Consider the following 21,503-nt stretch of genomic DNA (forward strand, 5'->3'; position numbering starts at 1 on the left):
ACGACATATCATGTTATTACACTGTTTAATCACCGAAGGAACCACTCAAAACTCAATTCTTAGGATCATGTCTTCCTTCACTGAAACAAATGGCCTCATTTGCATTGTTAGCAGTCAAGTTCAAATGCTCCACTGCATCTTCTATCTTCTATTAAATGACACACTAGCTCTAGGGCTGTTTTGTATCTTGTGCTTATATATAATAACGGCTTACCTTGAAACCAAACATACAGATGCATCATATGGTCAGAGGGATCTGAAGAGATCACAAAGATTCAAGACCTATGGCAGAAATAATGTCATTAGTGAACTCTCGCACCGCTGTTGTGACAAGCAATGAGCTAGAAAAAAACAAAAAACAAAAGCAAAACATTCTTGACAATCTTCGGCACTGCTTAAACCGTGTTGGACACACTAACCACTTGCATCCTGCATGCAGGACAGCAAGACTGCACAGTGTAGGTTACGCAAGGTGTCATGCATGGTTCTGATGATGTGTCAAAGAGCCAGAGAGCCAGTGTGACGAAGCAGCCCACCCCCTGGTACACAGCTGGGGCCAAACCCTATGATGGCATGACAGCCACCCAGGGGTGCACACTGACAAGTCAATGAAACCCAAGGTGCAGTGGATCTATTTACACTCAGCTGATCAACGCCCCATGTACCCTACCCAAAATGGCGCTTGCCGCTTGTTGCTAGGCAGAGAACACTAGAGTAAAAATGGCGGCGGGAAAGGGGCAAAGGGGAAGCAGACGTCCATTTGGTTGTGATTTCTGGGGGTGTGTCAAAGTTCAATAATTACGGAACATTACCACAGCTTGAGACACATACAGCACAAGTATTACAGTACATCCAGAATCCAAAGTGTGGAATTTCACCTTATGGTCGCTGCTACCTGGACATCCAGTCCTCGCGCTGCCTTTTCACTCACACTGATGACAAAAAAAAAACATTATTGCTGTTGTTTTGAACAGTCACATGATGTCTATCACAAGAGTTACCAGGAAATGGTTTAGGTACTTTTACACACACAAACTCACACCAGAACATGCCCATAAGTTGTTTCAATCAGGTTTTAGTGAAAATTGAAAAAACATATTTTCCAAAATAGACGTAAGACTGAATATACAAAAGTCATGTGACCCAAAAAACACAACATTAAATTAATAGGACAATTCAGTGTTGCTTGAATATGAATTAAGTTTTTTTTTTTGTTTTTTTTTTTTTTTTCCTAAATGTATTTTTAAAATCATAATTATGAGCAGTTTGAGCTATTAAAGATTATGAACAGGACAAAAAGCCATTCACCCCATTGTCCATCCAAAGGAGAATAAAATGGTCACTTATTGTTTCATGTGTTAATACGACAGACTGGATGGTTAATACACAAAATATGATCTGAACAAAATCTGTAATAATAAGAATAATGTAAATATATACTGTAATAAAACAAAACACGTAATCAATATGAAGGTCCACTGTTTATTTTTTTAGAGACAAAGCACAAACTCATAAAAATAATATTGCTGGGAATTCTGGCCCTATTGGCAGGAACTATATGGAGGAAAAACATGAGGATTAAAAGGGCGAGGCCTTTACCCCATGAGCTCCACTGGCCGAGAGAGAAGGCCCATCACACCAGCGCATACACAGAGCTTTGGGTGGAAAAGAAGCTAGAAACATAAAATTAAAAATAAAAAAAATTAAAAACAAAACAAAAACACTGGTAACGTTTTATGCATTTGTCATATACATTAGTTTACATTCAACAACGTACATTCAAGACATTTGATAAAAGCCTACGGTTCAATTCACACAACATAGTTTATCTGAGCCTAATTCATTTTGCTTTTTCACAAACTGGTTATCCCGACTTTTATGTAACAATACAAAAATGTGTAGGCTATAGGCAATCATATCTGTTCAATAGGTCCTGGAGAATTAGGATGAATAGTGACTGAATAGGTCTCGGAGCCATAAAGCGCACAGTGATGTCTTTTACAATACGAGTGAGAACCACAAATGGACAATTAACATACAGTGATGGAAGAGAGACTCAGAACTGGTGCTGCAAAGGCCCACAAGAATCTCACATTGAGGGGATGTTACACTGCTTTGATGGGAAGGAATCGACGCCACTGTGGCACGTGTACCACCCGTTCACTAGACTCTTCTGAAAGGGAGAAGTGGAGAAAGTCCTCGAGCTGTGAGTGAACGCGTGCGGGGCCTGTCCACTGGGCTGTCCGTGTTGGGTCCTGTAAGAGCCCCGCTGCAGCAGTGGCTCCAGCAGAGGCCCAGCTCTGTGCGCGGAGTAGTCTACGCCACTGTCAAATGAGTGATGCAGCCGTGACCTCAGGCCGTGCTCGTCGCAACTGTCCGTGTACAGGGGCAAATCCTGGCTGGTGGGGGTGTGCAGCGGGATGCTCTGAGCTGCGTCCCGTGCGCGGCTTGACCTGGTCTCTGGCATGTGGCCCTCGTCTTCTAAGCGCGCGTCGGTGCCTTTTTGGGGAGGTTTGTTGCAGTGGAGCTTCATATGCTTCCGCAGAGAGCTGGGGTGTGTGTAGCACTTGTCACAGCCTCTGACCTTACACACGTAAGGCTTGTCGCTGGAGTGTACGTGAGAGTGTTTCTTTCGGTCGCTGCTGTTGGCAAACCTCCGGCTGCAGCCCTCGAACTCACATTTAAAGGGCTTTTCACCTAAACGAGTGGAAAGAGAGATGACGCCTGTTATCAGATGCTCACAAAAGCTTGCACCGCGCCTTTGTTTTCTAATTCAGTCTAAGACATAGGAAGACATAAGCTAATGTTCAGTGAGCAGGGATAGGCCTCCTACAACATGAGTATTCACACAGTCTTCCAACTCCACATGGTTAGATACAGAACATAAGACAGCAGCATTTTGTCTGGGGCAGTGGTGCAAAGCGCTGTGCGTAAAAGTCAAGTGGCCTTAGTGATCAAACTGAAATAAAATTGAATGTAGCCTATGTTTTTTGCAGTTGCAGTAGTATACACTGCTAACAATTCAGTTTTTATGTTGTCATATAGTCGAGGCTCAGTTTATTAAAAACTAAAAAAAAATAAAAAAAATCCATTTACCCCCTTTCAAGAACTGAATCATAGACTATCTGTATTTGTAATTTTAGATCTGACCCATATTTTGTGTGATCATTTAAAAACTGTATTTGTATTACATTTCCTGTAAATATTGATAACATTTCCAAATGAGGCTAATGAATGCACGAGTTTACAGTTGCTGTGGTAACTTTATAGGCTTTGAGACAAATCAATAAGCCAAGAAACAAGATCTCAGTCATGAACATTTTTCTTAGTGACTGAGGTAATAGAGATTTCAATCATCACTCATTTCTTGCTACATCACTATAGCCAATGTTCCTGCGCTACAAGGAGAGTCCCTACGAGGCACATGCGCGTAATGGCTACGTCACAGCTCTCCGGTGTCCCACTATTTATTTAATAATTTAACTGAATGAAGAGGGAGAGACACTCAAACCAGCAGCAGGCCTGACTACGCTCACCAGGCTCACCATGTGGGCTGCGATATGCTTTTGCTAAACTCCACAACAATAGACTGCATCATCTAAACATTTACACTTAAACAATGTATTATTATTATTATTATTATTATTATTATTATTATTATTATTATTATTATTATTATTATTATTATTATTGACTAACCTGTGTGCGTTCTCTTGTGGATCTTCAGATTTTCTGAACGAGCAAACACTTTCTCACAGCCATGAAACGGGCACGGAAAGGGCTTCTCCCCAGTGTGAACTCTGACATGGTTCACGAGCTTGTATTTGGCTTTGAACGGCTTCCTGTCTCTCGGGCAGTCAACCCAGTAGCACACGTACTCGGAGTGCTCAGGTCCGCCGACGTGCTCCACGGTCACATGGGTCACGAGCTCATACATGCTGCCGAAGGCTCTGGAGCAGGGCACTTTTCCAGCTCCTTCGTGGCTGTTTGTCCACTTGCACAGCAACTCGTGTTTGACGTTCTGCTTGGAGCACCTGAAGAAAGCATCGCTTGTCCCGCGCTGGATGGCCATGTTTAAGGGCTTATAAAGCCCCAGAAACTGGGTGACAAGTTGCTGACTGTTGCCCTTGGGGCTGAGGCTCTGACCGTAGGGGTGTGTCCGCGTAAGGATGTCTCCAGGTAGACCAAGCATCATCTGAGTCCCGTCAGTAGAGCCGTGGGCCTGTTCCTGGTAGCTGGAGAAAAAAGCATGGCTCCGGTGGTCCCTGACACCGGTAAAGTCACGGTACCTTTCAACTTCGCCATGTTGGTTAGCTCGTGGTGCCAGTTGATCAGTGACGGGTGGCATGCCGGCTCCAGAGAGATTGGCTCCAATGAGGATGCCCCGAGGGCTGTGCTCGAGCCGGTGGCTCGGGTATCCAGGGTCTGGAAAAGCAGCCACCGAGTGGTCAACATATGCACTGGACCTCGTCTCGGGGTAGTCTCGCAAATTGCGCGTGAGGCAGAGTTTTAAAGAAGTGCCAGTGGGGTGTCCCATGTGCTCCCCTGCCAAAGGTGGCAGCACCACGCTGGGTTCAGTATTGCTCTCTCCGGGGTTGACGCAGGAGAGAGGGCAGCCACTAAACCTCGAAAGGCTTGTCATGTTTTGTTGTGAGTTTGGCTATGAGTTACCAAAGTCAACCAACAGCTCTGAAGATGCACCTACAGACACATTGTCCATGTTCCGTGCTGTATATCATCTGCATGTGAAATTCTTGGCCGTGAACTTCGCAGAAGTAGTAACCATACTCAATTTCGTTAAAGTTGGTGTGAGTCCCATGCCGTTCACTTTGCCCTCTTGATTTGTGGCAATAACCGTGGTAGTAAAATGCTTCGAAACAGGCCATGGTGCAATATAAAAGCACAGCAGGCAAACCTGCTTTTAAAAGGGGAGCTTTGGGATTGGTTGGAATGCGCCATGATTGACAGGCGCTGGGTTTGTTTTAAAAGGGACACGCAGGCATTCACCACACGACTCCGTTTTCAAATAATGCAGAGAAAATGCTTTGAAATGTGCCGCGATAAAATATTGCAAGCTAACTTTGGGAGGCTTTGCACAGACCCTTCAGTGTCTCTGCAAACCCGCCGAGGACATAGGTTGAGTGGGAGCCTAACCATAACCAGGTTTTATACCAGGCTGCACACAGTCTGTCCCCAGTGCCCCTCACAGTTGTGCGCAATAATAGACGGTGTGTTCAGTCCGATTATTGTAATTCTAAGAGCAGAAACACTCTGTAACATAACATGGTCTGAATAGAACCTAATCAGTAGACTACATCAAATCACAGATACGAGGTTATACATTTACTTTTGTCGCAAAGAGTTAAAATGTTTCAGAGTCAGACTAATATTAAAGCTGCAAAAGTTGCTTAAACGTAAATAGTGTAAGTTGAAGGGTTGTCTAAGGACAGCACTCCCCTAACACTCCTCTGACATGGGACTTAAACTAGGACTAAAGCTGCAGGCTACAGTGAAACGCAGACACTGCCCCTGAAAAAGGGCAGACCTTAAGTACAAACAATGGACATACTCTATTGATCAATTTACAGAAACAAAGGTCTATGAAATGTGCACTTTTTACAGATTTCGCCAACAGCTACGAGACATTTATTACATCGATTCTCACCTTAGACCTGTGCATTTCAATTATCCTCATAAATAATGAGATGCATGAGAAACACGCCACAAATATTATATATTTTATCATCATAAAGTTCAAACCCTGGACCATAAAAAAAAATAAAATTAAATAATAATAATAAAAAAATAAAAGCACAATGAGCTCATAAAACTCATTGCCAGTTTTATCATTATTTTCATTCAAAGTTTACATTTATTTTAAACATCAAAAGCGTCAGAAATGTAGTCCTGCCTACTTCTCTGTTTATTATCCTAAAATATATTTTTGTATTGTTTTCTGGCTTCATTTGCATTTTCTCTGTTGAATCTGTGCCAACACTTTTGAACAGCATCAGTGTAAATGCGCATGATTCTGTTTCGCATGATTTCCAGCATAAAATGTCTCTAAATAAAGAAAATGCTTTAAATAGAATATAATAATCTGCAGAATCAAAGAGTGATGTTCCTGAGAAAGAGCGGGGTTGTCATGAAACACACACACACACACAAACACACACACAATAAAATAAAACACATAAAATCAAACTAGTTGGAAATATGTTCAACTGAACACAAACGACCTGTGAGCTACAGGAAAAATATACATTTAAATAAATACATGTATTTATTTATTTATTTGGAGTATAGGACAAACTGCTGGACCAGGCTGACACATTCACCTCCAAACATAAACATAAATGTGCAGCTCAGTCACCATGTTAAGGCAACAACACCAGCAAACAGAGAAGAGCATTATGAGAGAGTGAAGAAACACAGAAACATGCCTCAGTGATCCATCACAGTCAGAGCAGCTGTTAATTGTTCATGATTCTCCACTTTAAATGTCCAAACAGCAAAAACATCACACCATCATCTGTGGCCATGAACAGTCAATAAAATCAATATAAAACTGAAGAGACTTTCCTCTGGGCCTAAAGAGAGCGGCCACAGCCCACACGTCAGGATTTATAATATCACCTGTTTGTGTTCATGTCACTTTTTTATATTTAATCTAAATAAATGAAGAGAATTATAATAAACATGCAGTAAGTAAACACGTAAAAAAAAAAAAAAATTAAATTAAATACATAAATGTTTGTAGTTTACCATAAGCTTTGGTTTTGTTCTGCTCCTGTCCTGCCTGTGTCACATAGGACCTGGGTGTCACATTACAATATTGCTATTTTTTAAGGCAACGCGCATGCTCAGTTGGTGGCAGATTATTTTATAACCAATGAGCTTCCCAACATGAGTGAGGTAACCCCAGCTGAGACAACTAAATCATTTTATTTTACATTCCCCAAAACAGACTAAATGAAATCAGTTCACCTGAATATTTGACTTGATATATGTCAAATAGACCTACAATAAAAAATCTCAAAATCCGTAGACATTATTATTAGACACTATTTATTTCTAAAGGCTGGAGAAAATCACACAATGCGGATTTGTAAAATAAATGTTCTTACGTGAAAAAATAAAAATAACAAAAAATCTTTTAAAAAAGAGAGAGAGAGAGATGGGGTATTTTTATCAAAAAATAAAAAGAAGTAATAAAGATGTTATGCGTCAGTGATTCACGTGAGCTTAAGGGCCACCTATTGATATGCGTCTCTGACTGGTCCAGTGAGCCACGGAGAAAATGAGCACATGTGATACATTTTTGAAAAAAAAAAAAAAAAAAAGTCTTTCTGGATTATTCCAGTTAGACAACAAAGTTTATTTATTTATTTATTATAATGTTCTAAACTTAATGAATGTCTCACTACAGCAGCAACATAGAAAACATTGTGCACAGAGGCCGGATCAACGAGCTAATAAAATATGAAGGGCACAGAGCAAACTTAACGGGCTGCTCGTCACTTGTAAGTTCAGAAAGGTCTCCATAAATCTGAGCTCCAGCAAGCGCCATGTGTGCGTGTGAAGTTATGCCTTTAGTGCGCGCGCAGGCTGCACAAAAACTGACGGAGGGAGTAAAGTGTGAGAGAGATGGAGAGGGAGGAGGGGCAGGTAGGCCTATCTACCCAAAGTTTTGCTTTTAATCATGCAACATGTGGAGAAGCGTTGCAGCATTGCGCAAAAGCTCCTCGCAAACTCATTTCGCTTCAATTAAACTACCGCAAGCGCAGCGAGTAACAGCGGCACAGGGCAACGACGCGCGGAGACTTGTTCCCATCATGACCTCTGTAGGCTTCTCTAACAAACGGACAAGTGAACTCACCTCTGTAATGTGTCTGGAGGAAGGGCACTGTGTGACTGTGGCAGAAGATGGCCAAAGGAAACGTGATGGTTTAAAGTTGTGTCGGGTCCGTCCCAAACAGAGGCTCCTTCAGAGGAGCAAAGATGTAAAGGAGCCGGAGTTTTAAAAGCGCTGCTCGAAGCTCTCAGCGCGCCTCTGAACTTGATCACATTTTATGTGTCCCACGGGCATCAGAGACAGTGCTGTGAAACTCACTCAATGAATTTTTGGCCAAGCCAAATCTCAAGATATTACAATTAGGCTACTGCCATCTTTTTCAGTCTTTTATTCCACAATGTTACACCCTATGGACACCCCGCCCCTCCTCCCCCCTTCAAGTAACTTTTGAAAGACAAATTTGAAACATTGCCAGGAAAATGTCCGTGGTTGCTCAGGAAGATAGAAAGATGTGGTAAGTAGACTATAAACTAAACGGTTGGTGGGTTTTATCCTCTTAAACTTAGCCACTACTAGTTGATGAGTGTTGAATGAAACCATGTAGGAAAGAAAGTGCGTTCGACTTTTCCTATACCTGCAAAGTAAAGCCTGTATGAGCCAATCAAATGAACCCAGTTAAGACGAGCTGCCATCTTCAATAGCAAACACTGCCAATCACCAGAAATCTAGCCAATTACCACTCGCCTCGATGGTCACGTGGTTTGTGGATAGCTCGTCACGGATTGGTTAACGTAGCTCTGCCTCCCGAGTTCATTTATGTTCTGGGAGTGAGTGATTGACTTTATCAGTCCAAGGACATCATCCGCATGGAAAGGGGGGGAAGTTTGATCCTCTTTCTCACGGAGCGCACTCTACGGGAGTTTTTTTCTCCCAACTCTTTTACGCGTAGGATTTTTCTCCATTTTGACTTGGCTTCTTTTTTATTTGAGGATTTTTCTTAAACGTAACAGATACCGGCGTGGTGTGAGCTGGTCTGAGCGCTCCGCTAAACTGGATTTAAATTTGATTTTTAGTTTTCTCCCCGCGCCCTAAGTTTGCTTCATGATGCTTCTTGATAGTGGTCCGCAGTTTGCATCTTTAGGAGTGGGGGGCTTCGGGACACCAAGACACCACCACGAGCTCGGCAACAGAGACCCCAGTTTGGGGCTGAATCCCTTCTCCGACTCCTCTCACTCCGCAGCTTTCAAAATCAGCCCCGTGGCGCATGACATCGCCTCCAGTCAGACGTCTGCGTTCACCCCGCAAGCCTCCGGGTACGCAGCCGCTCTGGGACACTCGCATGGCGGCCAGGTGGGCTCGTACGGGGGTGGTGCGTTCAATTCCACGCGGGACTTTCTGTTTAGGAACCGCGGCGTTGCGGAGCCTCCTGCTCCAAGCGCACAACACGGAATCTTTGCTGCTTCGGCAGGGAGTCTTCACGGGCCGCCGGGGATCCCCGATAACCCCGGACATCTGTTGTTTCCAGGACTTCACGACCAGGGGGTGAGCCACACGTCACCGAGCGGACATGTAGTCAACAGCCAAATGCATCTTGGCTTACGCGGGGATATCTTCGGAAGACCCGATCCGTACCGTTCTGTGGCTAGTCCTCGGACAGACCCCTATGGAGCCCAGCTGCACAATTACAACCATCCCATCAACATGAACATGGGCATGAACGTGCCCACGCACCATGGCCCCGGGGCCTTTTTTAGATACATGCGGCAGCCCATTAAACAAGAGCTATCCTGTAAGTGGATAGACGAGAACCAGATGAACAGACCCAAAAAGACTTGCGACAGGACTTTCAGCACCATGCATGAGATGGTCACGCACGTGTCTATGGAGCATGTTGGCGGCCCGGAGCAGAGTAACCATATCTGCTTTTGGGAGGACTGTCCGAGAGAGGGCAAATCTTTTAAGGCCAAGTATAAACTTGTGAACCACATTCGAGTGCACACAGGAGAGAAGCCCTTCCCATGCCCGTTCCCTGGATGTGGCAAAATATTTGCCAGGTCAGAAAATCTGAAAATCCACAAAAGAACACACACAGGTAGGCACCGGCATTTTTATGATTGTTAATTATTTCTCTGCATAGAAGTGATAAAAACACACGAGTGTATTTATGTTTTAAATGTGCATTATTTACATTTACATTTACATTGGGCTCAGGGGCAGATTTTGCTTTATAGACCATGGGTTATAGCAAATTCTCCCCTATCAAAGTAGCCTGTTACGTTGATATATTCCCAACAAACATTTTTCACACTTGCTGGAGTAGCAGGTCTATTATTAGAGCAGCCCAATGCAAAACTGGTGAATTGTAATGTTGAGGTGCTGAGAAGTTTGTAGTGACAAAGTTGTAAAAGTTTGGATTGGCTGTGAGTAGACACACAAGGCGCTCTGCTCGTCTGTCTTTCTCCTGAATGCGGGCTGTATATCCCATAATCAGGCACAATGGCTTCACAGTGTTTGTCTGTATATAAGGCACTTTTACACGTATGCGACAAATGCCCTGTTGATTCAGTGTTTACTATAGAGCAGTGCAGGGGAGTAGTAGCATGAGGCCTCGTGAATAAATAACGCCTGACAGGGCAGCGTGTAGTAGCCTGGTAGTGGAGATCCATGCCGCCCTCCAAATGTAGGTTACTGTTATATAACGGGCTGCAGACACTTCACAGATCCGGTCTGTAGCTTTTGCAGGTGGCGCGGCAATAACATTTTGTTTGTGAAAGCTATTGGGGTTATTTACGTTGTGTATGCATTTATTCCCCCAGGTGAGAAGCCGTTTAAGTGTGAATTTGATGGCTGTGACAGACGATTCGCCAACAGCAGCGACAGGAAAAAGCACATGCACGTGCACACGTCAGACAAGCCGTATATTTGCAAAGTGTGCGACAAGTCCTACACGCACCCCAGCTCTCTCAGGAAACACATGAAGGTAATTAACGTCTTCATTACGCATTAAACACATTAACACACCTCCCCCACCCTGCCCCTTCCCGCTGACAAGGACCGTCACGTTATTACAGAGGCTTTTAGATGTTCTATAAGAGAAGTGTTGTTTGTGTTTACTCTTTTCTTTGGACAGTCTCCGCTGTGGAGGTTTTACGCGGAGCGATGCACCAAACACAAATAACCCTTACTTGACAAAAAGGCCCTCTTTAGTGTTGTTTTATATATGCATGTGTCCTCTGCAGAGTTGAATATACAACAATTTTGCATTCCATAAATCCAGTGGCTGATGTGAGGCTGATTAGACGAGATGAAAAGCTCATGCGTATTTTATCTGCGTATTCAGGTTCACGAGTCTCAAGGATCCGAATCATCTCCGGCTGCCAGTTCTGGATATGAGTCCTCCACACCACCAGTACTGGTTTCAGGCAGCACCGAGGACCCCACAAAAACCCCACCGTCAGCCGTGGTACAGAACACGTCTGGTCACAGCGAAGGACTGGCTCCAAACTTTAACGAGTGGTACGTTTGACTAAAAGAAAACACTTTACCAGCGTGTACCACGGCACTGAAGACGCACGGATTTGACCCTAACACACACGTCCACACATACACACACGGGATTAGGACTACAGCAGGAGACAAGAGCAAAAGGCAGCAAGCTGCACGCAGGCCACGTCCATTCTCAGGATCATGGAATCTGACTTTGATTCTACCGTTTGGTGGAAATAAAACGCGTAAATAAACAAAATAATCAAATGAATAAATAGAATGAACACACGTTGCTTTCTCAAATAAATACATGTTTGTATCATTTTTCTTTACAGCAAATAACTCTTGTTTCATTTATGTATTTTCTCATTTTTCTATTTAAAAAAATAAAGATAGGGTACTATTGTACGCTCTTTTCTATGGTGGCAACGCGCTGCCGCCTCTTCAAATCTGATTGTTGGAACTTCAAACAGTCTTAAGAAACGTGCCAAAGTCTTTGTCATTAACTTGAACACAGAAAAAACGCAGAAACTAATAGTATACTTGTGAATGTATTTCCTTGTTTGATGGGGTTGAATCTGTTGTCAGCGTCCGTTTTCAGGTGGACACATGTGCTTATTTGGTTACGATTGTTACCGTTAAATATAAACGTTGCCTTTTGTTAATACTGTTGTAAATACATATCCATGATGCCATATTTATCAATTTGTAATTTAATTATGGGTATAAGTTCTGAAACATAAATAATATTTATGGAAATGTTTTCTAACAAGAACTGTACAGTTTTGGTCATAACCAACTTAACATTGAACAAATGACTAATACATTTCCAACTCCGCGATTGTATTCTGCTTTGTTTCTTTTAAACCAGTAGGCCTCCAGGTGTCTTATTTGGATTGAAGAAAGCATATATGAATATAATGGATTTGTCTATATATAATGCAGATATTTCCGTCACTTTTCTTTACGAGACCATTGACATGTATCGCTTGTTAGAACTAAGTTCAGATGAGCCAGAAGCTATACACGGTTATGTTGATATCTTTATGTTTTGTTCAAATAAGATTTTTTGTGTATTTACTTTATAGTAAAGATAGATGTCAATTCGTAGCATACTGAAAAACACTCCCAGCAGCCTGTTGCACTCTGAGCTGATTTTAGGAGAGTGCGATCAAGTCGAAATGAAGTTTATCACATTATTACAAAATTGGGGTCAACGCCCACATCTAAGCCAATAAGGCGACTTTAAATCCAGCAATGTCTTTGTGCAAGTATGTTTTGTGTGCATCGGCAACAATGGAACTGTCACAACACAGTATTTTCAATAATAATAAAAAAAACAAAAACAAAAAAAAACTTTTTTTTTTTTTTTTGGTCTGTCAGCTTGCATTGTTTTAAATGTAATTCTTCTGTGAAATCTAAAGCGTGTTCTTTGTTGTGGTGTTGCATATAGAGCAGTTTGATTCACATTTGCTTGTTTTGTGTGAATAACTTGTCAAGATGGCATTTTGTGTTAACTAAATCTAGGGAGAGGTATTCTAGATGTGGGCAGAGGAGAACACATCCGTGTCAAAAGAGTTACAGCATTGCATTGTAACCTATTCTCAAGAATTGAATAATATGCAGAAACAAAGTATATTGTGCTCAGAAGAGAACAATTCAGACCACCAGCATTACTTTTCAAATCAAATGTAAAAATGGTACCTCGTGACAGTGATATATGAAATGAGTTTATTTAAATAATTTAAGGAATATATGTTTTATATGCTATTTTCTATACCTTAATTTCTTATTCCCGTACCTTTCTGCCCCGTGTCAGAGGTCAGAGCCAATAACACAGCTAGAATGTGATGTTGTAACGCTTTCTGGGAGAAATGGGTCACACTCAAGTTATTCCTGAAGAGCAAAATGTTTTAATGATGAACTGAGTCACTGTGCCACAATGAGGCAAACCTGTTACAACAGCCTATAGCTCCAGAAGCGAAGCTTCCTTGTGCTTTTTAGGCTACTGTATGTTGGTTCATTTGTTTTACCAACTATTTATGAAGAAATGTGAACGGAAATTTTGACTGAAATAAAAAAAATTTGAAAATCTTTTTTTTATTATGCGTAGTTTATTATTTCCTAATTTTTTGATTTGAAGAGCATGTCATGTCTAACCACACAAAATAAAGACAGAAATAGTTTAAGTGGTCAAAGAGTTTAAATTAAAGGCATGATTTGAAAATGAAAATACAAAATTTACAGGTTAATTTTTTTTTTTTTAATTAAAGAAAATTTAGAATTTGTCCGAACCATCGTTGCGCGCGCAGTCGGGCAGATGAGGACACCGTGTGACCGTGATAATGGCTATGGAACTGTGGAGCCAAATCGTCTCCCACCCCCCTCCAACTCAGCCAAAGACATTTTGCTCAAATAAATGGTATGCTCAAATGAATATTGTAGAGTGGTAAAATAAATATAAAAAAATAATAATAAAATGGCGACACAGAAAGAAGTTTTACGCACAAATGTCGAACCCTTTAGCTGATTTCTCCCCCCTTTCCCCTTCACCCACCTCCCCTCCTCTCTGCTCAGCTCGTCTAGTCGCACATTTCGTGTTCCTCCTCTCAGACACTGTGACGTAAAATACTAGAGACCCGGTTTTCTCACAAACACACTCACGTTGTGCCACGCACGCTGCACGCAGTAGATCACAGTTCAGAGCTGGTGCGCACCATCGTAACAATTCAAATGTTATGAGGCAAATGTTGATGGCGCTGTAATTGTTCACAGTTTGTGGTTAGGGTTTTCAGATGGACAAACCTTTTTAACACTTAATAACCAAGTCTGTTTCAAAGTGCAAGATATAGGCCTGTCCAGTGCACATTAGTGCGCGATGCTCTTGTTGGAGGAGCCGTTGAGAGACGCAGCTCATACAGGGAAAACATAAAAGGCTTTTCTCGTCTATTCTTGCTGGATTAGAAAACGGTGACGGTCACGTGGATGCATTTGTATATATAATAGAGGCTGAATTACAGCAGTGCTCTGCTGCAGCGGTCCTCGTCGTCAGTGAGTCTTGAGAGTAGGACTTTTGTATGCTGCACGCTGCTGACTGCTGGCACTCAAGCTTATAATCGCTGTGTGCCGCTGGGCAACTGTGCAACCCGCCAAATCTGGTTGCATGTCTGCCTAACGGGGCACCAGTTTCCGGGGTGGGTGCAGCCTGTGTCGGGCGAGGCGCAGAAGTTTGATAATGGATTGATTGGTCAGTCAAAAACCTTTTGCCTCCCGTTTCATTACAGTCGTGGCATTTGTGGTTTAAGTACACCGCGCGCTCTAAGAGGATCAAGCCACAGGAGCCAGCCTTTTGTCACGCAACAATCTTTAGAAACCCAATGCCAATTGATCACCAAACGATCATTTGTTATACTATTTCAACTATTTGATTTGTGCTGTTTTACAATTTATAACAGAATGTGATCGTCTGGCTACTAATCCACTGGAAGTTGAACTAATGAGAGTTTCCTCCTCAAACAGGCTGAAGATCGGTCAGAAATGAGCTGCTATTATGGCCTGGTGTCTTTGCGTTTTACTTGGCTCGTGGGTTTTGTGGCGTGAACGAGGTGACTCTGTTCCCCATTTGCTTTCAAATGCGCTTTAATGCCACTAACAGTGCCCCAAGCTTCTCAGGTAATGAGGAAATGAGGTCGCTCGAACAACAAAATCCAAATGGTCAGTTTGTTAGGCCTGTGTGCTGCTTGTACAGAGCCCCTCAGACTCTGTGACGCTTCGGGCTGGTCGCATAGTGACGTAGCCTGTTTAGTGGGATGTCCATCATGAGACAGCGCTAATTCCCCAACATCTGGCCGGGTGTCAGACACTTGATGAATTCCTTATCAGAGCATGCACTGGAATAAACGCTAATAGGTCCCCTGAGTGAGGCCTTTGGCAAACGCTCACTCAGCAAAGCAGATGTTCAGCAGTTGAACTTTGCGTTTGCCTTTTGAAGGATCTATTTAAAACAGTTTTAGGCCAACATTTCAATACTACTAATGCGCCTTTTACAAAATGTTCATGCATATGCATCACATATGCACTGTTACTTTAGACCTGAATGATTGAGCTGGGGTTCACCTGAGAAGACGCCAGGACACCCGCAGCTCTCCGAGGCTTCCTCCAGAGTCACTCTCATATTCATAGGCCTCACACAAAAACTAAAACAATGACACATAATGTGCTCTTTGTCCGCACAATCAGCACCGGTCATGGCGTTTCCATCTTTTAAATGGGCTCATGTTAATCATATTTTCTCCCGTGAGGTCACTTAAGTCAGTCACTTAAGAAAAGTCTCTCTCTCTCTCTCTCTCTCTCTCTCTCTATTCCCCCCCCCCCCCCCCCCCCCCCCCCCCCCCCCCCCTTGAGAAAGGCTGTAGGTCTCATTCCACTTTAGTGCAACATAAACTGGATTAAAACAGTGAATTTTGTTTTTGTTTATTTTGAGAAAACTAAATCCTTGGATCCAAGATGACAAAGACAAAGTATAAAGAGCAGTAAAACTGAAGAAATATGTTTTAATGTGTATAAAAATACATGCTACACATGAACACTTGTGCACACTGCTCTCTCCCTCGACCCTGACCCTGACTCTGCATCCCTCCATTCACTGATTCTCTGTCCCTCCATTCACTGATTCTCTGATTTTCATCCTCATTTCCTCTGAGGTGTTAAACACTGCACTGATTTAATGTCAACAGCATTTGAAACGATTTGCTATTCTAATGTAGGCTAAGCATTCAGCTCCAAATGTTCCAAAAATGTTTATATATATATATATATATATATATATATATATATATATATATATATATATATATATATATATATATATATATATGTGAATATAAGCATTCTGTTTTTTACATGTGTAAAATTCTGTATACTCGCTGACCCAGGGGACAGTCTATGGGTGTGAAGACGGTGGAATAAAACAGGTATAGGCCCCGGTGAGGGGGATGGTGGGGCCAGGTGCCTGGTGGAAACTGGGAGGCAATTGCCAAAGCGACCTCATGCCAGGATAATGCATGGGGCCATCGGTGTCCCTCGAGCCAATCCCAACTCTCATGCTGATAGCCTTTCAGCGTCTGTGGGACAATCTTTCCAGTAATTGCTTTGCCTGTTTCAATTCAGCTCTGAAGACAAGAACAAACAAAAAACTTTGTTTTGCACTTTTAGTCAGAGTCATAGACATGCTACTTAATATAAACTTAATATTTAAAAATGTAAGACTTTAGTTTAATAGATTTTTTTTTCTACTTCAATATTTTGCAAAGCAGCAACCATGTTGTTTGTTTATAATTAATTGCGCCAAACATTTTCCTGTACAGGCGCACACACATCTGTCAGAAAAAGTGCTTCAAAAACAACAGCACAGGTATGACCACGACCAGTATAAAGGACCAGCAAATACATGACGTCATCTGTGCGAAAGGAAAAAAAACTATGTAAACAAGACTTTGAATAGCACAGTTATTACAGTAACAACAGGACTTCACTTAGTCCTATGGAGTGCAGTGCTCAAGTACTGGTCAGAAATATAGTAGTGAGGATAAATGTCTAGGGTAAATAAAACAAAAGGGCAGAGCAGCTCACGCTGCGTCCTGAAGGCCACTGTAACAGTGAGAACAGGCTCTGTGTTTACTTGTGACGAGTATAAATAATGTATTTTTAGTCTGCTGTCTGTCACTGCCTCCATGCATTAAGTATGAAGCTGAAGAATACTAAAGGTGATATAATGTGACAATAGAAATAGTACAACTGTTACAACTGTAACAACCACATTCACACACTGCAGCCAGATAATAAATGAAGCATGTAAATGAACACAGATGAATACAGCTGTGATCTACTACTGCATTGCCTTGTGTGTGGTGTAGGTCCAGGTCCAGAACCATTTCTTTTGATTGTAGCTGCAAAGCAGCAGCCCAGCTGCTGGTTAAAGTCACATTGTCTTAGCAGTGATGTGTCTGTATTACCTAAATAAGGTGAAATGTGGGGCATGTAGACGCTCTTGTGCATGTCTGAGTCAGTCAAGTGTGAAATTGCAACAGCAGACAGGCAGAATAAAAGCTCAGAAGGGGGCTAATGTCTCTGCTACATTCACACAACATTTTTATAATGACTGAATTAAAGGGGAGACATATAGATCTGTACTAATACTGTACCCGTACTCACATTGTGTATTAAAATAAAAACATAAATAAAAACACAAAAACAACATAACAAAACAAGCTTGTTTTAAAATAAGTTTGGGACAAAACCAAAATATAAAGCTATCACTTATAATCACAAACACATATGTTTATGTGTCATTACATCATTGAATTTACACCAGGCTCAAAACTATGAAAAAAAAAGTTTGTATTTATACAGTGTAACTTATGGGAAGTCATCAAGAGGCAGAATTTGAATATTCTATTACAAAAATACAGGAAAATAGTGCACAGCAAAGCAGTAAGTAGAAGCCTCACACAAACACACGCATGAATTGATTGAAGCACTAGGTTTTCAAAAGCTCTTGTTTAACTTTGATTGAATTGGAAGAGCACATACAGAAGGTTATTGTTACAGGTGGATTCTCTACAGTGATAAGAGACATGTTTTGGCCATCTTGAATCCTCGCACTAAAACAACCATCACTGATTCTGTCTATCGGGAAAACCATCAGCAGGACCTCATTTGTTTGGCTTTACTATACACCCACATTTGGTTTGTAATACCTCTGCTTTTAGATCATTCCACACAGACACCCAAATCCCCTAAAGTCACCCGTTAACACTCCCACTGGTGCTAAACCTAATCTTCCCCGTGGCCTCGGTCACTGTTCTGGTAGTCGCCATTCAGACTCCTAAAGTCACTACACAGGTCCATATGACAGTATTATGTAACAAATACACAAAGATAGTTAATATACCTGTAATCTATCAAGTACTGACCCAGGCAGGTAAATGCTCTCAGTGTACCTGGCTTTGGGCAAAGTGGGATGCAAACTTGATATATGTGCTAACAATAGTCTGGGCTTGTTCTCTGTGAATCTCCCATGTGTGTCTAAATAAGCATGTTTTCTAGTTGCCTCCAGCCCAAATACTAAAGCCAAGCCTCTTCATTAGGAAGATCTAGTGTTTTTAGACTGTTTTGATGTGGTCGCAGCAGACGGACCATTGGCTAAGCATTGGAAAGAGCAGACAGTCCAAGCGGTTTAGCCTTGTTTAAAATTATTAATCCACTTCTAATTCCAGCTGGCCCCCTGACAGCATCGAACCCTATCAAAAAAATCAGAGCCTCCATTGTGAGGCCTGGCAGAAGGGGACTGGGCGTATTTTTCTGCTCCAATCAGTTTCTGGAGATTGGGCGATTAAAAAAAGAATCCTTTGCCCCCCTTTACGGCACAGCGGGGGAATAACGGAATCATTAATTCCCCATTAATTTTAGGGGGAAAAAGTCGATGTCGAGCTTTACACAAAATAAAGGAACCAAGCTAAGATGGGAGCGACAAGTGCTTTTGGGCGACCAGAGAGAACTGAAAAGTGCATATTGTCTGTCAGAACGTCTGCTGAAAAAGTTTGATAAAGTTGTTTGTTGTAGTTTTTTTTTGTAAACACTATATTAAAGCCCATTATGGTATATACAAGTTTGTCATATTTCACATTTTATGCATGTGTGCAGAATGTTACTGCAGTAGAAAACATATAACAAAAAGTGATTTAAGACAAGCCTTAAGTGTGAATCTGATGTTTATTTTGTGCAGAGGTAGCTAGTCCTGTCACAATAATGACTCTATGGACTTATCGTTCAGTACTTGACAGATGGAATGATTTTTTTGGAGGGTCAGTGGGATATTTTTGGTTATCTTTTTGCTATAAGATAAGATTTGAGCTGTAGAAGGTTGAATAAATAACTTCTATGACTCATTATAGACACAAACTAATTACTTAAGTGTTGTATTCTGCTGTGTAGTTATTTCAGCTCATGTATTTTTTATCTGGTACATTTACAGTTGTTTTGGGGGATATTTCCGCCTTATGGTTTGGTTTCAGTCTAGATTTACCTCAGCCATTTATCTCAGTTCAAAATGTGTTATCGTGACAGGACTAGAGGTATCCAGTTTACAGCATACACTGACATGATCCAGCTCCTCAGACGCTGTGTCAACACTTTTATCAGTCACCAGTCCCAAACATATCATATTGATTAAGTGCAGATCTGCATACATGGAGCCAGCCGCACCATTAGAGTGCGCTCACACTGACAGCCTCTCATATCCGTCTGTCTGGCCGAGTGCTCGTCTTCCACACACTGTCATTACCAACGGTCACCAGCGTGCTCAAAGTCAATGCACGCACCCACACAACTTTTATTTAAGAAATGGACTCCAATTATATGTAATCAATGGCACATAAGTAGAACGCATCAGAAAATTGTCGATGCTTTTAATTTCTAATAGATTTTTATAAAGCAGAATTTTCTCTCTTTCTTTGGCTCCGTCTCACATGGCTCTTTCTCTCTCCATCTCATGGTGACATTTGGACTTGCTGAGATTGACAGAACAAAAGAGATTGTTGTGGAGATACTAATTATTTAATGAATTCTTTATTTATTTTAAAAGTTCGTGATGTGTGGCGATGTGCCCAGGCTGTTACAGTAGATGGAAAATTACAGGCTGGAAGACAGTGAGTGACACATGAACAGCGGTGGAGAGGGGAGGGGGGCGGGTCATGCCATCCAAACATGCCCATGCCCTTAACACCATGGCAACAACGCCTCATTCACCCAAACCCCCCCAGCATCCCAGCTTCTGTGTTTTCAGTGATGCTCCTTTGAAAATGTTAAAAAAAAACAATTCGTAAAATAAAATGACAACAAATGGCAGCCACTTACCTCAGCGAGGGGCTGCGGGCCACAGAAAATGTAAACTGCAATTATAATATTGTTTCTGCACCTTAGCAGCCCACACCCCCATCCCCAAAAGTGAGAAGTAGGGCACAGGGAGAGTGGGCCACTAAAGACCCGGTCATTATTGATTTGACAAGTGAGTGAATAATTTATTTCTATTGGCAGGCATCAGCTGGGACAGCCTTTTTAGGAACCATGTTACTACCCAAATTTAAAGCTAGACAATATTGAATGGTGATGTTTCTAACGTTAAATCATTTTGAGGTAGACTCAAAGTTTGGCATTGGAAAAAACTTTTACAACCCTTCAAACTGTAGTTTTATTTCGTTTGGTTTGTTTTTAACAAAAGAGCACATGCAAGGAGATATTTGGTAAATTGTCACTTAGGCTAAACCTTAAAACACTGAGTACTGTGCAAGCAATTGTAAAACTTCAACATGTCACCTACACCTAATACTTGGTATACTATGACAGACCAACATATAGATATAGAACATATCTATAATATATGTTGCTGTAAAATTCTCCCTCTTAAGTCAGTGGGTTCAAAATATGTAATGTGTAATCTTAATCAGAACATTACCTGGATGATAACATGGCCTTTAGGTCCATCCCATGTGACTACGACTATATCCATCACTTAGCCTACCTCCCACACTTTATGGGATGTCCTTTTATATTCTCAGCTAATCTTGTCAAACGTTCCCTTCCATCCCAGATTTTGGGATGATTTGCTCACCCATGTGCTGTTTAATTTATGATCATTTCCCGCTTCCCTGTAGCTCTTGGCCAGAAGGACACAAGGACAGCTTTATGCATGAGTGTAATTCACACACTCATTGGCAGCGGCCCCAGCAACTGCCTCCTGTACAAAGATACTGATTTACACTGCACCTAGCAATACAAGATATTAGAGGACAGATCGTTTTGATTGGCTGCCACAAGCTGTTCCTTCACTAAACACAGATGTGACTGCTGAACTGTTAGAGTAAATCAGACGTCCACACTCGTCTCCCTGCGCTTTAATGCTGGGTCATGAATAACGGCCTGCAACATGCTTAGAAGTGCAAATCTGCAATAAGTCAGTCTTGTTAGTGCTAACAGAAAACAAAAAGGATGAAAAATGGGTCTTGTGGCTTGTAGACTTCCACCAGCATCTCACGAGTCACCATCAGAGATTTGATAAATCAGACAGGTGCTCTGGCTCGACCTGCACCAATTTAAACCAAACACTTACAAGCTTCGATTTTCAGGCTGTGAACAGAAGTCAAACTGCATCCGCAATATGCAT

The 21,503-nt window shown here is 41.8% G+C and overlaps 2 protein-coding genes across 2 annotated transcripts; one reads left to right on the plus strand and one right to left on the minus strand.

The window, feature by feature from the left end:
* Positions 1-1,932: 1,932 nt before the first annotated feature.
* Positions 1,933-4,815, minus strand: zic6 (zic family member 6). Its single transcript, XM_033973843.2, has 2 exons — positions 3,700-4,815; positions 1,933-2,697 (listed from the first exon to the last, which is right to left on the minus strand). The coding sequence occupies exons 1-2, from the start codon at positions 4,640-4,642 to the stop codon at positions 2,090-2,092; spliced, it is 1,551 nt and encodes a 516-aa protein (XP_033829734.1). The 5' UTR covers positions 4,643-4,815; the 3' UTR covers positions 1,933-2,089.
* Positions 4,816-8,638: 3,823 nt separating this feature from the next.
* On the plus strand, positions 8,639-13,324 carry zic3 (zic family member 3 heterotaxy 1 (odd-paired homolog, Drosophila)). The gene is made up of 3 exons (XM_033973844.2): positions 8,639-9,887; positions 10,612-10,775; positions 11,136-13,324. Exons 1-3 carry the CDS (start codon positions 8,897-8,899, stop codon positions 11,319-11,321), a joined length of 1,341 nt encoding a protein of 446 aa, XP_033829735.1. The 5' UTR covers positions 8,639-8,896; the 3' UTR covers positions 11,322-13,324.
* The last annotated feature ends 8,179 nt before the right edge of the window (positions 13,325-21,503 follow it).

This window comes from Periophthalmus magnuspinnatus, chromosome 10 (assembly GCF_009829125.3).
Source record: "Periophthalmus magnuspinnatus isolate fPerMag1 chromosome 10, fPerMag1.2.pri, whole genome shotgun sequence".
In the NCBI taxonomy this organism is placed as follows: domain Eukaryota; kingdom Metazoa; phylum Chordata; class Actinopteri; order Gobiiformes; family Gobiidae; genus Periophthalmus; species Periophthalmus magnuspinnatus.